This window comes from Porites lutea, chromosome 10 (assembly GCF_958299795.1).
Source record: "Porites lutea chromosome 10, jaPorLute2.1, whole genome shotgun sequence".
Lineage (NCBI taxonomy): Eukaryota > Metazoa > Cnidaria > Anthozoa > Scleractinia > Poritidae > Porites > Porites lutea.
The window spans coordinates 22,719,159-22,739,452 of record NC_133210.1 but is presented as its reverse complement, the minus strand read 5'-3'; the positions used below and the strand labels follow the sequence as shown (position 1 = coordinate 22,739,452).

Sequence of the window (20,294 nt, the reverse complement as noted above, 5' to 3'; positions counted from 1 at the left end):
GTCTGATTTGCTGTAATTGTCAGATGAGTCTGGTCGCCTTTGAACCATTATTACAAAACAGAGCTGTAGCAATAGCTCCTGAAGCCTGTTACTAATTTCCATCATATTATTTATCACTCCTGAAAAGTTGAGCACTCTAGAAAATCATTATTATTACAACCAGTTGAGAGTTTGTCTTCTCATGTATGTTTTTTTTATTGTACCTAATTGAACTTTTTAATGACAGAGGCACAGTGAAAGCAGTTTTTTGGAAAGTTTACTGCAAAATGTTTACTTTAAGAATAAAGAGAAAATGATACAGTTGTTGTTGTTTGTTTTGATACAGTTGTATTGTTTAATATTCTCTTTGTTAGGGAACACTTAATCCAAACTGTTCTAAAGCAAATCCAAGCTGCCATGGATGGAAGCCATTTAGTAAGTTATGTTATCAAAAAGCTACAGTTGAACCTAAACAACCACCTCTCCACAATGGTCACCTCACTGTAACAGCCTTTTTTTGGCAGACAGTTCATACATTGACTCTTGTTTACAAAAAACCTCTCTACAACAGCCACCAAACTTCTCAGCCACTTTCTTGTAGGCCAGAGTTGACCATTGTGGAGAGGTTCAACTGTATTACATGTAAATTTGTCTGAACCTTTTAAGAGACTTCAGAATGGTCTGTTTTAAGCTGAACATCATTAGAGAAGATAGTTGTTATTGTTTTATATGAAAGTCACAAGTTCCAGTTTGAATGAATACAGAGTTGTGCTTTAGCAGCTCTCAGTAGCCTGTGACTTACATGTGCTATTGAGCTCTGATGAAAGGAAATCTTTAGCTTTTGTGCTAAAGGTCTGTGCTGGACACTTGCATCACAACTTTACAGCTTTTTGGCTAATAAATTTTTTCTTACTGTATAGTTTTGATACTTGGCTTGTGATCAGAAATCTTTCTTTCATTGCAGTACCAAACAAGTTTTTTTTTTATGGTAAAATTAGTAAAGAATTTTCTCTTTTAAGAGTGAGCTTGAAGTTACAGTCTCGATATTAAACTCAAGATATTAAATATTTTCTAGGAAAGTTGTTTTTAGAATGGCACTATGAATCACACACACTTCGAGAGATGGCATGACCCATCATGTGATCATCTTGTGGTCTGTAAGGATTTGACCTTGGGGTGATTTGCTATTAGAATAATTTTTATTGGTAAAACTTGCATAACGGTATGTTGACAGCTGAGCACTTCATCATTTATGAGTTATTCCAGTTTTCTGATGCTGGGGTTGTGGAGAATTTGAATGTATTGGCTACCAAAGAAATTGCAATCCCTTCTTCTCTTTTTCCTCCCTTCCCTCATGCGTTTGCCTTTCTCCCTTGCATGAAACCTTCTTGCCCATGCAACAATTCTTAGGGACTACTATAATATGTAGGGACTACTGACAGTCTATAATATGTAGAAATAATAATGAATTATTAGAGACCTTTAGCATCAGGTTTTCCGTGGAAAAACCCGCAAACCTTGCCTAGCAATGAGAGTCATAATCTGCAAGCCGTTTTTCTTCTTTGTATTTAGGACACAAAAGGGAGATCGGGCTCCCAGTCGTTCTTTGCAGAGACTGTGGAAACTAGTTATAAGAATCGTGACGACTTTCGTTGTATGCAAATGAGACTTGTGATGAGCATGTGGTATATTTTCGGTGATGATTGAGGTGAAGCATGTAGTTGATCATGTACTGGCTTGTAGTTGCTTTAAACTTTATAAATACTTGAGATATCACTGATTTAACCTTCAACTACTAGGAGCAACTTCAACTACTCGTCTGACATTGATATGTATGTGTCTTGGATGTGTTTATAAGGGTAGCTTTGTACTTGACTGTTGCGCACTCTGCTTCTCAGCAAATGGAAACTACTTGTCTACAAATTGAACTAGTCTATTTATTTTTGAAGTTCTCTAGTTTGGAAATGTGTATCTATTTTGCTTGCTGACGTTTTCATTTATGTTTCCTTGATGTCATAGATTTGCAAGGCCTCAATCTTAGCCTGGTGGTATTCAATGCCTTTGATTGTGGAGTATTGCTTGAAATTACAGCATTATTGCCTAGACATCATTGGAAATTTTCACTTTAGATTTATAAGCTGTAACGATTGAACTTTGATCTGTTTAGTCTGGCTATTCTATGTGCCATAAGGCAGTCAGTTGTTACTGTGTAACCTAGCCTGCACACTGGCTCCCTAAGAATTTATCTCCTCCTCATTTCTTACCTAATCTCCAAGCATTCTTGAGTTAACACTTTAAGAGTGTCTTGTTAGATTTTTAAACTCAAATTAATAATATTTTTCATGTTTTTTTGGTGATAAAAGTGATGGACTTCAACTTGATGAAAAACAACATGGCAGCACTAAACAATGAACGCCCTGGTGAAATTTGAAATCCCGGCAACATGAAACTGTGAAGTAACTGCAAACTGCAGTTTGCGGTTCCCATGTGTAATGATGTAGTTGTGCGTTACAGTCTGGTGTGACTTCGACCGTGTCACATGTTAGTCACATGACTTGTAACTCGATGCTTTGTCTGTATTAAAGTAGTGTGTGTTTGAACTAACTCGTGGTTGGTTATTACACCATGAAAAACCAGATGCTAAAAGTCTTGATTATTGTGAAAACCTAATACCCGTATGAACAAGTAATTTCAATAATTCATAGAATTACTTTTTCGAGTTACATGTACAATTGTCGCTAACTTGAACCAAAATCGATTTTCCCTGGATTTTCTTCATAAATTCACTGTAATTTTACCCTTGGTAACTCAAACCCTTGATAACTTGAACCTCCTGCTAACTCGCAGTAATTTTTGTTTCCCTTCAGATCATTTCTATACAATTTTACCCTTGATAGCTCGAAACATGTTTTAGGTGCATGACAAGTTGAAAGCAATGCAGTGAACTGCAGTCCAAAACAGTGAATTTCTCTCAACCTTGTCTTTGAGCTTCTTTACTTTTTTGTCAGTCCAATTCAAATAAAATGTGTACTACTGTACTGATTAATCAAGCTTTGTTGCTTAATTTTTTTTTTCAAAATATTATAACAGTCGAACCTTGATTATCTGGACTTTTTGATTATCCGGACTTGAATATTTATAAGATGTGACCTTGAAAAATTGAAATGATTAAAAGTTCATTAATCCTTCCAAATCTGTGTTTAGAACACTATTTTTAATCTGTTTTGCTTTGAAAAAGTGCGAGCGGCATAAGATGGACAATTATTCTGATTTATAAAATAACTAAGATAGTACGTGCATTCTGATTATGGGGTGCCGAATGTATTTTTATTATTTAGAGTGGTTATTTGTATATAACCAAAACAATGTTGGTTATTTACAAATAACCACATTACAGTTTTATTATTTCTAAATAACCGAAATATAAAATTGGTTATTTAAAAATCAGTAACCAAAACTGAAATTTGGTTATTTAGCATATAACCAAAAATTAAAAAGTGGTTATTTATTAAATAACTAAAATGTGAGATTGGTTATTTATTAAATAACCAAAATGCGAGATTGGTTATTTATCAAATAACCAAAATTCGAAATTGGTTATTTATTAAATAACCAAAATGCGAAATTGGTTATTTATTAAATAACCAAAATGCAGGCCAAATGGAAAATTGGTTATTTATAAACAAACTGGACAATTTGTTATTTAGTAAATAAACAAACCTGGACGATTAAAAATCCAAAACTGTGCAAAAATGGTTATTTGATACAGAAATGGTTATTTACCTAATTTGGTCTTAACAAGTGGGCACGTGGCCCATTTTCCCACTCATTTCCCATAACGACTTGCAGACTTCTATTTCCAACATGGCTTCTTCCACTTCTTTCACTTTCCTCTTTTCTCTTTCATTTACCTTCTTCCACCCTCATTTTCCTTCATTTACTTTCATTTTCCTCCATACACCTTCATTCGCTTTCAGGAATCATCATTCACCTTCATTCTAATTCATTTACCTTCATTCACACTCATCCTTCATCATTAATATTCATCTACCTACATAGGCCCTCATTTACTTTCTTTCACCTTCATCTACTGTCATCTTCCTCCATTAACCTTCATTCACCTTCATCTACCCCCATTAGCCTTTATCCAGGGTCACCTACATTCATTAGCCTTCTTTTACCTTCATACGCCTACATCTACCACCATTAGTCTTCATTAACCATCATCTACTTCGGCTAGTTTTCATGATAGTCCAGAGATTATCCAATGAATTGTCGTGCTGTCACATTATTCATTTCTGACTAATTTGTTCCCTTGTCCTTTAATCTTCAGACATTACACATATAATCAAAAATAATTTTGCATTTCCATGAAACCTATCGTGTTTTACATTGTTTTGTTATACAACAGGGTCTTACAATGTAACAAGGTATATATTTTCCCGACTGATCTCACATTTTGGCCATAAAATTTTGATACCCGATCCAAAATTGTTGCAAATTCTGACCCCTGATCCCATGAAAATCCCATGAAAATTAGTAAGCTCTGTATGCTGATGACAGTAAAATGTATAGGGTTATTAGTACTTAAGAAGATCTGTCAACTTTTTAAAGTGACATAGATAAAATTTCAGATTGGTTTAACATGAATAAGATGAGAATTAATACCAAGAAATGTAAGATCATGCGAATAACCAGGAAAAAGTCACCCTTAGTTTGGGAGTATAATATTGAAGGTCAACCTTTGGAAAGTGTTAATGTGTATAAAGATTTAGGATTATTTACTGTTAGTAATCTTTCATGGAACCAACACGTAGGTAAAATAACTGCTAAGGCTAATAGGGTTTTAGGGTTGGTTAAGAGGACTTTTAGGGGCTTAAAGGATATTGATACCATGAACACACTTTATTGTAGTCTTGTGAGACCTTTATTAGAATATTCATGCCGAATCATGCGAAACTTGGAACCCTCATACTAAACGTAACATTGATAAATTGGAGGCTGTTCAGCGAAGAGCTACCAGATGGATCACTAGGTCTGATGATGATTATGATACTAGACTATCTAAGCTAAAATTGTTGTCATTATCTAATAGGAGGTTCACTAGAGATGTTACATTTTTTTTAAATGTAATTCATGGGCACTATGATATTGACATTTCAAATAAGCTCATATTTTGTAAGGACAGAAATACAGGTTATAACTTGAGGAAAAATGACACACAAGACCTTGTTCCAAATTTTAGTAGAACTGATGGTTTTAAATATAGTTTTTTTAACTGTGTTGTAGATGAATGGAATGGTTTACCCAGTCATATTAGAGAATCAAACTGTATTGCAACTTTTAAAAGAAATGTTTTAAGCTTTATTAGGGATAACTAGAGCATTTATATTTCTATTTTTATATATTTTCTTATATTTTAATTAGTGGGGACATCCCTAGTATGGCACATTGGTGCTTTTGGTTGTCTCCTTCTCCACAACTTTTTTTTTCTTTCTTTTCTTATAGTAGTGTTAGCTTATTTCATTTCATTATTTGCTTGTAATGTAGTGGAGTGAATCTGTAATAAATCTGTCCAATGATCAAAAATACTTACAGAATTCTACAATATCAGGATGATTAGAGAATCCTGTCGCAATAGGCTTTGCGTTACGGGCAGCCATCTTGGATGAGCGTCAAAACTACTCAGGGACTATTTTTCTTGCTTCCTCCCAAACCACCCCCCACCTCCTAAGTGGTTTTGACACTCATCCAAGATGGCTAACCGTAATGCAAAGTGATCGATATAGACGATCTTATGGAAAAATAGGGACTGTGAAGTGTGAACAGTCTGTAGTGCTATGTAACAGATTTGGATCGGTCAGTAGCTAACTTCAAAGCAGCTCGGAGCCATTTCTGCATTTAACTGCGCTATGTTTTTGGAAGAAGCCATGTTGGAAATATAAGTCTGCAAGTCGTTATGGGAACTGAGCGGAAAAATGGGCCACATGGCCACTTGCTAAGACCAAATTAGGTAAATAACCAATTCTGTATTAAATAGCCATGTTTGCACAGTTTTGGATTTTTAATCATCCATGTTTTATTTACTAAGTAACCAACTGTCCAGTTTGATTATGAATAACCAATTTTCCATTTTGCCTGCATTTTGGTTATTTAATAAATAACCAATTTTGCATTTTGGTTATTTGATAAATAACCAATTTTGCATTTTGGTTATTATAACCAATCTTGCATTTGGTTATTTAGAAATAACCACCTTTTAATTTTTGGTTATTTGATAAATAGCAAAATTTCAGTTTTGGTTATTTGTAAATAACCAATTTAATATTTTGGTTATTTAGAAATAATAAAACTGTAATGTGGTTGTTTGTAAATAACCAGCATTGTTTTGGTTATATACAAATAACCAGTCTAAATAATAAAAATACATTTGGTGCCCCATATCTGATTGGTTAAAAACCTATGGTTTATTGCACCGGTAAACTCATAGAAAACTGAAACGTATGCTTTTAAGTTATTTTATAAGGGCAATAGACCACACTTTCTATGGGTTTACCAGCATGATAACCCACTTGGGATGTTGGGAGAACACTCCAAAAACTTGTAGTACAAGCTTTTCTCGTGTTCTTCCAACATCCCAAGTTGGTTATCACGCCGGTATTCAGCTGAATTTTGATTGGCTGAATTGTTATGTTGCTGAGAAAATGTCATGCTTGATTTCATGTGGGTTACATAAATACAAGACCAATCGATCGTAAACTCAAATCACAGCCATTTCTATGAAATGACAGCAGTCTAATCTCTTGATAAAGGATAAGCAAATGATTATTTCATGTCTGGAGAAAGGAGAAAAAGGAACAAATTTAGCACTTGAGTTAAAAATCAGCAAGCAGCTGATCTCAGATATACGCAAAAACAAAGAGAAGGTCCTGAAATTCACTGATAGCGTCAAGACTAGCGAAGGGTTGAAACGAAAGTCCCTTACGGTTGCAAATGATGAGCAGCTGGATAAAGCAATATTGACCCTTTCCAAGTAATTTAGCTTTGACGAATGATGGACTGCTATGCGATCACGTAATTCATTAAAACAAACTAGTATGCTTGAACATTTTAGAGTGCTGTAAATACATGAACACTTGAAACAGTACCTTTTTTATTTGTAAATAACATACAGACCATATATAAATGCAAGTGGAGCTAATTCACAATTAACTTTTGTTTTCTTTATTCTCTGTTTTTACATTATTGTCTCATTAATATTCATATTTTCGGTTATCTGGACTCTCAATTATCCAGACTATTTACTCAAGTCCCAATGAGTCCAGATAATAGAGGTTCCACCGTATATCCCTTGCTACCCTGTAAGGAAAGTGTACAATACTTGCATTCCATTTCCTTACTTCTTGTTCAAACTCCCGATAACTCAAACTGTTTTTGATTTCCCTTGAAGGTTTGAGTTTTCGAGAGTCAACTGTAATAATATGGCTGCTGAAAAGAGTCTTTTTTCTCAAACTAACATCTATCAGATCCATTTCCCAAGGGTTGTCTGTTAAGTGTAAATTTGCATAAATAGGCCACATATATTATTATGTTACTGCCAAGAGAATGTCATGCTTGATTCCGTTTTGTTTATGTAACATAAAAACCAAGTGATCGTAAACTCAAATCATGGCCATGTCTATGCAACTAAAGCAGTCTGTTCTCTCAATCAGTTAGTATGCAGCTCCTAAAAACCTTAAATTTTATTGGTTCTCCTTAACACACAGCTCCATTATTTTAGGGATAGAGTCATTTTTATATTTCAATGTCTATTGTTTTCACAGCCAATACTGTAAGGCCTTGTAAAGAGCTGTGTGGCGCCCCCTCTCAATGAAGGACAAGCAAACAATTATTTCAAATTTAGCACTCAAGTTTAGAAATCAGCTAGCAGCAGATCTCAGATATATGCAAAAAAAGAGGAGGTCCAGAAATTCACTGACAGCATCGAGATGAGTAAAGGATTGAAAATACAATAATACTTACAGTCCATACATAAACTCAAGAAGGAGCTTCTTCACAATTAAATTATGTTTTCTTTATATTTCCTGACAGTATATGATTGCATTATTGTCCCATTAATATCCATACTTTCAGTTATCTAGATTATTTACCCAAGTCCCAAAGAGTCCAGATAATCAAGGTTCAACTGTATACTAGGGTCAAGCATCCATGTGTGACCACTTACCAAAAACACCAAAATGATCGTGACCACTTTTTTCTGGTGGTTATTGATAGGAAAGAGTTTTAAGTAAATGTTAAAAATTGTAAGGACTTAAAGGTTTCATCTCCATCAGAAATGCGCCTTTTTGCATGTTTTAACAATTTCTGAACGAACAGATAGAAATATTTCCTGCAACCATGTTTATTTACCTGATGTAGGGGTTACTCATGATGTTTGTCATGACATCTTATTTAACTTACAACCCATACAATTTTCAGTGATGCAAAGCACTTGGCTGACCCAAGATAGCCAAAAGTGGTTTGTAGTACGGCAAAGTTTTCTTCTGATTCTAAGCTTCAAGGGCTTGTTAACGTTAATATGGAAATTAGAAAATGCCACCCAAAGATGTTTTGCACTTATGCTGGGACAAACGGAGAGCCACTGGGTATCACTGCAAACAACAAAAAACGCAAGAGTGGTCCTGAGAAATTTCTATTTTTCGCCAGAAAGACTGTAATTTGATATGAGTACAGTGACTATAATGTACATGTATTACAGAGATAAGTACTTTGCTATTGATAATGTCCTACGGATTAAACAGGATAGTCTAATTTTATGAGAGTTGTGGCATCTTTTAATATAGGAGTAAGGATTATTTTTTGAACTGGGATGCATTGATTCTGGACTGGGACTCATGATTTTTCTTAAGATGAGTCCCAGGACTCACTATCAGCAATTTGTAACAAAATCACTGATGGTAGACCTTTGTTATAAGTTTTCTAAGTTTTCTTGATTATGATTTTCTTGAAGATTCTGTTGACAGCGGAGATGAGCTACTTGGAGCACTGGACCTGGCATTTCTTTTTTCCTATGCTGTTGGCATGTTTTTTAGGTTAGCTTGGAATGTTCTTTCTGAAGAACTGGCTGATTCCATAAAATTACCTGTTACTGGTCAAATTTGATTTCTGGTTTATTTTGATTTAATCTAGGTTGATCCTCAATTTCCTATTTCTCCTAGCACTAAAACACAAATTGAGAATCAACCTAGGTTACATCCAAATCAACTTTAAAGCAAATTTGACCAGTAACATATCCATACCCTACCATCTAGACCTATTACCACTGGAAATCAATTCCCTCTTGCGTCCAAAATTCTAAACTGTTGAACTTCCCTCAAGTACTGACAATTCTGTAATCAGGGATTTCAGTTTTTTCTTCCAGCTGATTTGAAAACTCCCCTCAAACTCCCAAACACCTCTGTTAAGGTGAATTTCACACCCTCCAAAAAATGCTCCGGTTTAATTTTCAGCCCAATGAATGATCAGTGCAAAGACCTAGATGAAAGAAGCTTTTGGCTTCCTACCTGCAAAACTGCATGATGCATGAAAGTAGTTGCCAATTATGTGAATTTTAAGTACTGGTTTCATACCAAAGTATATCGTTTACATCTGCGCTACCTTGTTTGGCTTCTCTGCATTAACAGAAATAAATATACTCAAAGTTCTTTTGGAATTACATTCAGCTCAAGGCAAGTCTTTTGAGAGGGTGGTAACATTCTATTGAACAGTACTGTAACTTACTATCACCCCAACCTCTGTTGTGTACTTTGCTTATTTATAAGTCAATATTATTTTAAAGTTATCCCTATTTTTTTATTACAAGCACAGGAAAAAATAACAGATTCCCATTTTTGGATATTTTAGGGTATTTAAAGAATTACTACCCACAAAAATCCCACATTTGGAAGAGTGAGACAAGTCCCAATCAGGGAACTTGTTTGGGAATTTCCTGGTTGGGACTTGTCTCACTTTGCCAAATTTGGGATTTTTAAGGGTATTCTTTAAGTATCCTAAAATATCCAAAAATTTATTCATTTTAGCACACTGTTTTTCTCTGTAGTGGCTTCCTTGCTGAGCACATGGATTTGAGGCATTTTCTTACAATTGGCATGATCTTAAGTGGGCTGTTGACTATTGCATTTGGGATGGGTTATGTGTGGAACATTCACTACTTTGCGTATTTTGTCACTGTCCAGGTACCTATGATATTTTTTCTTATGTGTTACCTACTATATGCCATACCCAGATATTTTTACAAGACTTTCATTTATACTTTGCTAATACTGCCTCCGGTTCGCTAATTTTTTTTTAACTTCTTAATTTTTTTTTAACTTCTGTTTCTGTCATTTCTTTCTATTGGACCTACTATATAGTATGGAAAATCCAAATAATATTGTGGATTTTGATTATTGTTTGATAAAACAGCATATTGCACTGTTTGTTCTGAATTCATTACTACTGATCAATAACATAATAGGTAATTATTATTATTATGTGGGCAAAACAAACTCTACCTGATGCAGTAAGCTGCCACTTTGAGTTTCTGTGATGTCAGAAATGCTGTAAATCTATCAATATTTCATATTTTGAACAAGCCTACTGAAGCAGAATTTTAATAAAAGTTTTTTTATCCTGCTAAAGCAATGTGTTCCAAACTAATCCAAAATCATTCTTAAATAGTAAATGATAACTGAGCATGCCAAGTATTTTTACCGTAAATTAGTAAATGCAATGGTATTTAAGCAATAGAAAACGTTTTCCGTGTTTGCATAGCCTGATATAAACATGAGAGGGGTTGGAAGAATTCTCGACAGTTATGCAAACCCTTGACTTCGTCTCGGGTTGCATAACTGTCTCGAATTCTCCCAATGCCTTGAGTGTTTATATCAGGATATGCAAACACAGGAAAAAAGTTTTCTATTGGTTTTATAAAATAAATTTCCCGCGAAAAAACGAAAAACTCTTTGTAAGGCACTGATTAAAAGAGAAATTCTTACTAGTCGCAAAATCTTGTCCACGAAGTCTTGAACGCGTAATCAGTTCTTGTTTTGCAAAAAGATGCTTTGCAAAATACGGATTTTTCTGGCTTAAAATGTCAACTTAAGCAAAGAAAAATTGACTCACCTTCTTTGTAACGATTTTCCATGTTTCAGCCGACGAAGGAATGGGTAAATAAAGTAAACTTGTCGAGTTTTGAAGTTGAAACCTTTTTCAAATTCATGCTTGCGTGATTAGCGCGCGAAAAGCCAAACAACTTGACCCCGCAACCATGTTTACATACTCTCATGCAAATACTCCTCTTGGCCAATCAGAGCGCGCGTACTATCTTAGTTATTTTATAAAAAATAATAATATATATATATTTTTTTATTTTCAGGTATTTTCAGGTTTTTTTCAGGTGAGCAAAAAAGATTACCATGTCATATAGTGAGTCTATTGCCAGTAATATAGTTAGCATATAAACAGAATGTATAACCATCAGTTTTTTTTCTTCTGGGCTGGGTTGGTCAAAGCTGGGTTAAGACAACCCAGGGTAAGTGCAAAATTTGAATTCAAATACAAAGGTTTAAAAAGTAAATTAAGTTTAATTCATTTTGTTTAGGATTTGATGATTGGAAGCTCTAAAAAGAATAGAGAAAATTATCCTAGAAAATAAATTTGAACAAAATAAAAATAAGCCCAGATTGAAACTTAACCCCAGGTTAGTGCTGGTAGGCCTTTGAACAACTGGGGCGGGAAGTCTTTGTTTTCTAATGTGATGATACTTCCTTTCTTATCCCTGTAGAGCTCTGGCTGGCCCAGTGTTGTAGAATGTGTTGGAAATTGGTTTGGAAAAGGACGGTAGGCTCAACTTTTTTCTTTACTTTTCTATTTGTTGCTTGGCGTACACTTTATACAAGTGGCAGAACAAATCATAAACCAGTCATCATTTTTTCATGTTTTCTGAACACTTTCACAGCAACATTTTGTGAATGACATTAAGTCAAGCTGCAGCATGTGTTTGTTAATCAGAAAATTTATTTTAAGAAAGAGCAAAGTTAACATTGTTAAGGAGGGAATTTCACTTTTCTGCATGTGAGACCCTTTTTATTAACCACTTATTTCATATTGAAATTGTAAGTTTGTAATATTACTATTACTACTTAATCAATTCAGGCGTGGCTTGATAATGGGAATATGGAATTCTCACACATCAGTTGGCAACATTTTGGGATCTGCAATAGCTGGTATATGGGCCAGCAATCAGTGGTAAGAGCTCACAACTATTTTACATTTTGCAATGTGCAAAACCATTTGCTTCTTGTTTCTTATAGCTTGTTGTGTTAATTCTGAGGTTTTTGTCTTGACAGGGGGTATTCATTCATTGTCCCAGGATGTATAATTAGTGGAATGGCAGTCATTATATTCCTTTTCCTTGTAGTAGGTGAGTATTATGTCACACTAAAGAGATCAAAATTCAACCTTGTTGTAATTAAGTAACTAACGAAAGACAAGTGAAAAATAGTTAATGATAATAATATTATTGAATGAGGCTGAGTATGATTTGAAGAATAAGAACAACAGGTTCTGAGATCTGTATAACTCTTCACAACATATGAAAGCTGAATTCAATAGTTTTGTTATTCATTCACACTATTTCTAAATTCTTAACAACATTACCTCCTTGAAGACTTTCTTTAAAACATTGGCCTGTATCTCGGCACTGTTTCAAGATATAAACAGATGTTTTTTCTTGCAGATTCTCCTCAAAGAGTAACATACATCAAGCAATATGTTTTGCATATTCTTGCATTTCTTCCTTTCAGTTTTAGTCAAAAATTCTTCCATTTCATCTCTGCATAGTAATGAAGACAATGTTTTTTAGTTCACTTGGGAATAAACAGATAGGCTGCTAGGCTGCTAGGCTGCTGCCTGGAAACAAGATTAATAGAGAGGAGAGGTCGTTATGTCACGTCGCCATGGTAACAAAATTTCTGGATGACAACAAACCGAAAACGTCACTTAAGTGCATTTGCATTGTTTCGTATTCAGTTTCAATTAATTTGTCAAATGTTGGCTAAATTTTCTGTGGTTTAACCCGAAAGGACTCTATTTAGGTTTAAAAAAATCAAAAAAAATTCTGTTTTGTTTACCTACTTTATAAGGCGGACGCGTGAAATCAGCCAGTTTCACGCCGTAGTCGTGCTACGACGGCTAAGAAATGTACAAAAAAGCATAATGCACGTGCAAAGTTGTTGTTTGCTATCTACACTTATTGCTTTTTTGCCAATCTCGTTGCCGTTGCCATCGTCGTTGCTTAAGGTGGCTCGATACAGTTTTTCAGGGTCAATACCTCCCAAGTTTGAGCATAAACTACGTCGCAATAAACAAAGTTTTGGAAAAATTGCCACCACAGTTGTATTAGATAAAGATGAAAATTTGTTATGATCAGGGTTGTAACGGCATCGGAGTTGTCATTGCAACGAAATGACGCTATTACCTATTTTACTTGCAGCAGTATATCTCGGCACTGGGAACTGTTCTTCCAAAATCGTTCACGGGAGCTTTTTCCTCCAAAAGCTGCCTCGATGATCGTGAAGTTTAAGCGAAATCTGTAAGAGCGTTATCGAAATATTTTGGGACGAAGTTTTTATGGTCAGAAACACAGTAAAAATTTTGCTACCATGGTAACGTGAACGTCACACTCTTCCTCTGTATTGATGGGTTATTAGGCATTAGTAAAATCCAACTAGTGGTCTATTAACAATGCTGCGTTCTCATTGGTTGAGCTACTACTAGGCTATATGTATAACCCCCTGGTAGCGAAAAGCGCCGGCTTTTTGGCGGCAAAAAAGGATTAAAGTCTAGCTTTAACTAGCTAAATTTTTTTTATTCTCGATATTTTTGACCAACTAGTTGGATTTTACTAAAACAATTATTCCTCTCGCCCTCATGGCCTTTAAGTCAATAGCCCATGAGGCCTCATGGGCTATTGACTCAAAGCCCATTCGGGCTCGAGGAATAATTGTTAAAGAACCCATCAAATTGATGGGTTATTGCCTACATCGTCCAAATATGGTAAGCAACAGCTTACCATGAAGATTCGACAAAGTTGAATCATGCTGGATTGAAATTAGGCGTGAAAAACTAAAGAAAATCGTTATCGATTGTATCTATCGGCACCCATCAAACGACCGTGAGCATTTCCTTGAAACCCTAAAGCAGCGATTAGACAAATTAAACAATAAAGGAAAAAGAAATATTCATCGTAGATGACATTAATATAGACTTCCTGAAATACAACAATGATAATCAAACCTCCGAATATTTCGATATGTTGCTCAACTGTGGATTTTTGCCTTTGATCACCAAACCCAAACGCCTCACTGATCATTCCTCAACAATTATTGATCACATTTATTCAAATGTATTCCACAAAGTCATAAATGCGGGAATCTGCTTAGCTGATGTTTTCGGACCATCTATCAATATTTTGTACAGTCGCAAATGAGCTGCCTGTGTCAAACGAAGCAAAATATTTTCGCTATTTTTCTCATTTTGACAGTGATTCATTTTTAAGAGATGTAGAGGCTATCGAGTTCTCTGGCCTAGTAAATGATGACGTTAATGAAAGTACCGGTATTAGCAACGTAGTTGACATACTACAAAAAATTTCTGATAAACACGCACCTAAGCGCAGCTTAAATAGCAAAAAGAAAAGACCGTTAAATAAGCCTTGGATTTCCAATGCCATTGCCACTTCAATCAAACGGAAACAAAGACTCTTCAAATCTCACTTTCTAAGCCGAGATCCGGAAAAAAATTAAGATTTACAAAGTGTTCAATAATAAACTAAAATAGAATTATTTCACGGCGCAATTTAACCTTAATAGTGAGACCTTAAAAAGAACTTGGAAGCTTATCGGTTTGCTCATAAACAGGAAAAAGGGTAGCACCCCGCCAGTAATAACCAAAGTCATCTATAATGGTGCTTCCTACACAAATAGGAAGAATATTGCCCGTCAGTTTTAAATACGCATTTCATAAATGTTGGTAGTAATCTTTCTGCAAAGCTCCCGCCGAGCGATATAAATCAGACAGTTTTGCATTTCGTGGAATCTACGCACATGAAGTTCAAGATACGATAATGGGACTAAATCTGAACGAATCTTCCATAGGGGTTCCCCCAAGATGTATGAAACTAGCATACCTTTTTATGAGGCACTTCCAGCAATCTATAATCAGTCTTAACAACAAGGAACCGTCCCAGATATAGTTAAAATATTTAAAAAGTAACTCCTATTGAGAAGGGGGGGCGACGCAACCGACCCTGCGAATTATCGACCAATTGCAAGTCTATCAGTTCTTTCTCAAGTATTTGAAAAATTGATATTCAAGCAACATAGTAACTTTATAGAAAAGCACAATATTCTGTTTGGATATGGATTTCGTACAGGTCACTCAATATCTCAGGCCATAACTGAACTCACTGACACTCTAAGGAAGGCCATTGAGAGGAACCTATACACCTGTGCTGTTTTACTAGATTTCTCCAAGGCATTCGGTACTGTAAATGACGAAATTTTGTTCAAAAAACTAGAAGCATACGGTATTAGAGGTCTCCCTTTAAAATGGTTCAGTAGCTACCTAACAAACAGGTAACAGTAAACTGCACTAGGAGACACAAACTATGAGCTGTGGAATATCCCAGGATAGCACACTAGGACCATTACTGTTTCCTATTTATATAAACGGCTTACCCAACTGCTCCGATAAGTTAAGTTTCAAAATTTTTGCTGATGATACCAACGTATTCACCTCGACGAATAATCTTAAAAGCCTTAAAACTCATGTGGACCCTGAACTTGAGAAGGTGAAAGAATGGTGTGATGAAAATAAACTGTCAATAAATACGGCAAAAACTAATTTAATTTATGATAATTTAGTCCCCTAAAAAAAGGATATGTCAGTGAATATTCAGATTAGAAACAAGGATGGAACGTACTACTCTTTGGTTCGCAAGGACCATATTAAATGTTTAGGGGTAATGATTGATGATTTTTTCTCATGGAAATATGATATCTCATATATTCGCTCACGAATTTCCAGAAATATCAGGATTATATCAAAATTAAGGCACTATTTGCTACAGCTTAATTTATCCTTACATCTCTTATGCAATTTTGGCTTTGGTTAGAACCTATAACTCGCACCTAAAGAAGGGCAGTTTCAGCAAAATCTTGTAGCGAGATTATGCTCCTTGTAAACACACATGGCAAAGATACCGAGAGTGCTCTTCCATTGCTGAATTTGCTAGACATAAGTAGTATAGGAGGGATGTTTTACTCCGGTTTTTTTGGGGGGAATCTCATTAAGGTGGGGGGGAATAAATTAACGTCGCTGAGGTCATAGGCTATTGTCTTGATCTCATGAATAAAATGCGCAGGAATCTCATTAACTTGCGGTGGAATCTCATTAAGTATATCCAGTTTGACGGGTTTATCAATGATGTCATGTTCTATTTTTATCTTGTGGCGGTCATGGTTGGTATAACCGGTTTGACAGGTTAGTTATTTTTGGAAGATGATGTCATATGTATTCCGGGGTACTATGATGTCATAGTTGTTTTGATTGGTTGACCGGAATTAGAAAGACGCTCATTGGCTGTCTCGTTTGACGAAGCATTCTGGTTGGTTGCCATATTTTTTTTATTGTTTAAAAGGCATAAAAGCCTGCTCACTGCCTTCCCGCATACTAATTTGGTTTTCCTGCATACTAATTAAGTGTCTTCCTCCATATATAATGAAGTGGATAGGTTTACTAATGAGCGTCACTCCACTACAATAGGAACAACAGGCTTGCCTAGACTTGCCCGGGCTCTTTTAACCCTGATTGGATAGTAAACAATCTATTATGTGTTTAACATAAAAGCGTGCTTTCCCTTCAGTATTTCCTTCTCGCAATCGCTTTGCTAAGGAAAAAGTCTTACTATCACCAATATTTTTAAAACATTACTCCAAACTTGCAAGTCGAATCGAGCTGTAAACTTGTCTGACTATTACAGAACTGTTTTCTCCTTTCTATCTCGAGGAAATGAAAAACTATTGAAGTCTTGTCATTTTCACGCACGGTTAAAAAAATTAGCTCAAATTAGCTCTACAGGAAAAACTTCAAGGGAGCAACCTTGACGTATTATTATAAAACAAATAACTTAACAAGGATCAATTAAAACACGCGACTCATAATTGCTAGTAATAAAACCAGACAAGAGAGATACCGTTTTAAAAAACTTTATTGAAAACCAGTGACAAAAAGAGTCAAATACACAGCGATTTGGAAGGAATGGAAATTAGACCTCCTCTTCGTTCTCCTCTTTAGAAGGTGAATAAAAATTGGTTTCCAACGTCTTGGCGTTTTTGTGTGTAATTAATCCACAATCGTGACACCGAAGAAAGCCCTCTTTGATGTATTTTCTCTCCTCGGGGATCTGGTGATCGCATATAGGACAAATCTTGTAGTTATCGTGCCAAAAGCATTTAGGACATTTCATGATCAATGTGGAGTGCACATTAGAGTTTTCGCAATGTTCACAGGGACTTTTAGAATGAAAGGTGGTGGACGTTTCAGGGCTACTACTTTCTATTTCCTGACTGTCGTTTTCAGTGTCGTTGTCGCTCTCTTGGGTCTCTTCCGCTTCAACGCCATTCTCAGAAGCCACTTCCTCCTCCTCCTCCTCCTGATTTTCAATATCCGATGAACTCTCCTCATTATTACTCATTATCGGAAGTATTTTCTACATTTCGGTAGCCTTTTTCCTTTTCTATTAAATCACTTAACAACTTTTTGTTCTTGATTAAACCTTTATCGATTCCTAACTCTGCAAGTCCATCTAGAAACGTATTCAGCGCACGAGGCTTGGTAACCTCATTTTTATGAGGGAGTAACATACTCAACTAGCTCGGCGATGTTTGTGACGGGAATAGTTCGTTTATTTCGAAGTAATTGTCCACTGGGGGTCCAGAAAAGAATATCTTTGGACGCGGCCATACTATGCAGCAATTCAGAAGCACGCTTTTCCGACACTGCTCGGCAAAGGTGACTCAAAACATCTTTTATTCTTGGTTCTTCATCCTCGCTTTCATCACCAGAACTTTCGCTTCCTTCATGTTCACTCTCGTGTTCTTCTTCAACCAAATCTATCTTTCTCTTCATTTTGATGAGTACCCGTGACAGACCGTAGCTTCAAATGAGTAACCTATAGTTTCGTTTCCTCTTTTATAGCATCAGAAATCCTAGACTTGTAACAGCAGGTACCAATAGGTCTTGAATAAAACCATCACCCTCTTGTACAAGGATTCGCTTGTTTGTTTTGTAAGGGACATTTGTTTCTGCATGGTTTACTAGAGCATCCTTATATGGCAACACGTTCCGCTTATTTTCTTCGGGGATAAGAATGTATTCCTTAAGTATATTGTATAAGACTTGGACTAATGCATGTAGTTGTTGTGGACTGGCTGTCCGTAAAAGAAACTGTCGCTGATGAGCTGGACAAACAGCTAAGAATTGAAGAAAACCACGATTGTTCTTGACAACTTGAGACATTGCGACAACTGAACTTATGATAGTAGTTTGCAGTGTTTTATTGACTGTCGTGGAGTAAAACAATGGAAATGTGGTGGTGGTGGTGATGGAGGAAGACAATAGAAATGGGGTGGTGGTGGTGGTGGAGAAAAACAATAGAAATGTGGTGGTGGTGGTGGAGGAAAACAATAGAAATGTGGTGGTGGTGGAGGGAAAACAATAGAAATGTGGTGGCGATGGTGGTGGTGGTGGAGGGAAGACAATAGAAATGTGGTGGTGGTGGTGGTGGAGGAAAAACAATAGAAATGTGGTGGTGGTGGTGGTGGTGAAGGGAAAACAATAGAAATGTGGTGGCGGTGGTGGTGGTGGTGGAGGGAAAACAATAGAAATGTGGTGGCGGAGGTGGTGGTGGTGGTGGTAGAGGGAAGACAATAGAAATGTGGTGGTGGTGGTGGTGGTGGTGGAGCGAAAACAATAGAAATGTGGTGGCGGTGGTGGTGGTGGTGGTGGAGGGAAAACAATAGAAATGTGGTGGTGGTGGTGGAGGGAAAACAATAGAAATGTGGTGGCGGTGGTGGTGGTGGTGGTGGTGGAGGAAAACTATTGAACTTTATTGCCTTCAAAACTATATCAATGCGCAACATTCTACCTCTTTCTCGGTCTACATTCTGCTCCTGAGGAGTTGACATGAGTTGGTTCTGTTCTGTCTGCGAAAAATCATTTAGTAGAAAGGATAGCATGCAAAGGCACGTGATGTCTAAACACCACAATGTCGGTCTCACACCATTTCAAACAGTTCCGTTTTCACAGAAATGTCAGCGGTTTCGCTTCGAGCATCCTTTTACCTCCATGATTGCCGGAATGACCGGCTCAGGAAAAACGGCCTGGGTTCGATCTCTATTGCAACAAGCTTCAGAGACCATTTACCCTCCCCCGGAGAGGATCGTTTGGTGTTATTCACAATGGCAGCCTGCGTATGCACAAATGTTAGTCGCCATGCCAAACATTGAATTCGTCAAGGGAATTCCTACCGCTTTGGAGCAGGATTCCTATTTTGATGTGAACAAACGGAATTTGATCGTGTTTGATGATCAGATGGTTGACGCCAGCAAAGACAAGCGAATTGTGAACCTCTTTACTCGTGGTTCTCATCATCGCAATCTGAGCGTGATTTATATCGTGCAGAATCTATTTCATCAGGAGAAAGGTAGCCGCAGCATAAGCCTAAACAGCCATTATCTGGTGTTATTCAAGAATCCACGAGACAAATTGCAAATCTTGACTCTAGCGAAGCAAATGTATCCCGGGCAGACTGACTTCTTTTTAAATCAGTACGAAGAGGCTGTAAAAAGACCTTTTTACATGTTATCTTCTGATTGATCTGAAAACTACTACCCAAGATAATTGTCGGTTGCGAACAAACGTCCTGCCCAGTGAAGAAGGCTTTAACCAAGCAGGTTTTCAAGAAAATATTCCTCAAGAGCTTCTAAAATATCTGAAGCAGCAAACTCTTTCGCCTGTCCCGCTTCTTCCAGCTATACAAGAAATACAAGGCAACATGGATGACGTGCTTTCTCGAAACGATCTTCGGGACGATGAAAAAGCTAAACGATACCTTCAGTTGCAAAACAGATACCTGGCTTTTAAAGAACAATTAAATACAGGAACACGACCGGAAGAAATAATCAGCACTATTCCAGACTTAACATCAAGGA

At 36.3% G+C, this 20,294-nt stretch overlaps 1 protein-coding gene across 4 annotated transcripts in view; it reads left to right on the top strand.

The window, feature by feature from the left end:
- Nucleotides 1-20,294, top strand: part of LOC140951155 (glucose-6-phosphate exchanger SLC37A2-like) — a 44,916-nt gene that overhangs the window by 4,749 nt on the left and 19,873 nt on the right. For all 4 annotated transcript variants that reach the window (XM_073400375.1, XM_073400374.1, XM_073400372.1 and 1 more), the window contains 7 exons: nt 354-414; nt 8,990-9,071; nt 10,079-10,214; nt 11,396-11,416; nt 11,804-11,859; nt 12,175-12,267; nt 12,369-12,442. In XM_073400375.1, coding sequence (XP_073256476.1) covers nt 354-414; nt 8,990-9,071; nt 10,079-10,214; nt 11,396-11,416; nt 11,804-11,859; nt 12,175-12,267; nt 12,369-12,442 — 523 coding nt within the window. The remainder of the gene's footprint in view (nt 1-353; nt 415-8,989; nt 9,072-10,078; nt 10,215-11,395; nt 11,417-11,803; nt 11,860-12,174; nt 12,268-12,368; nt 12,443-20,294) is intronic.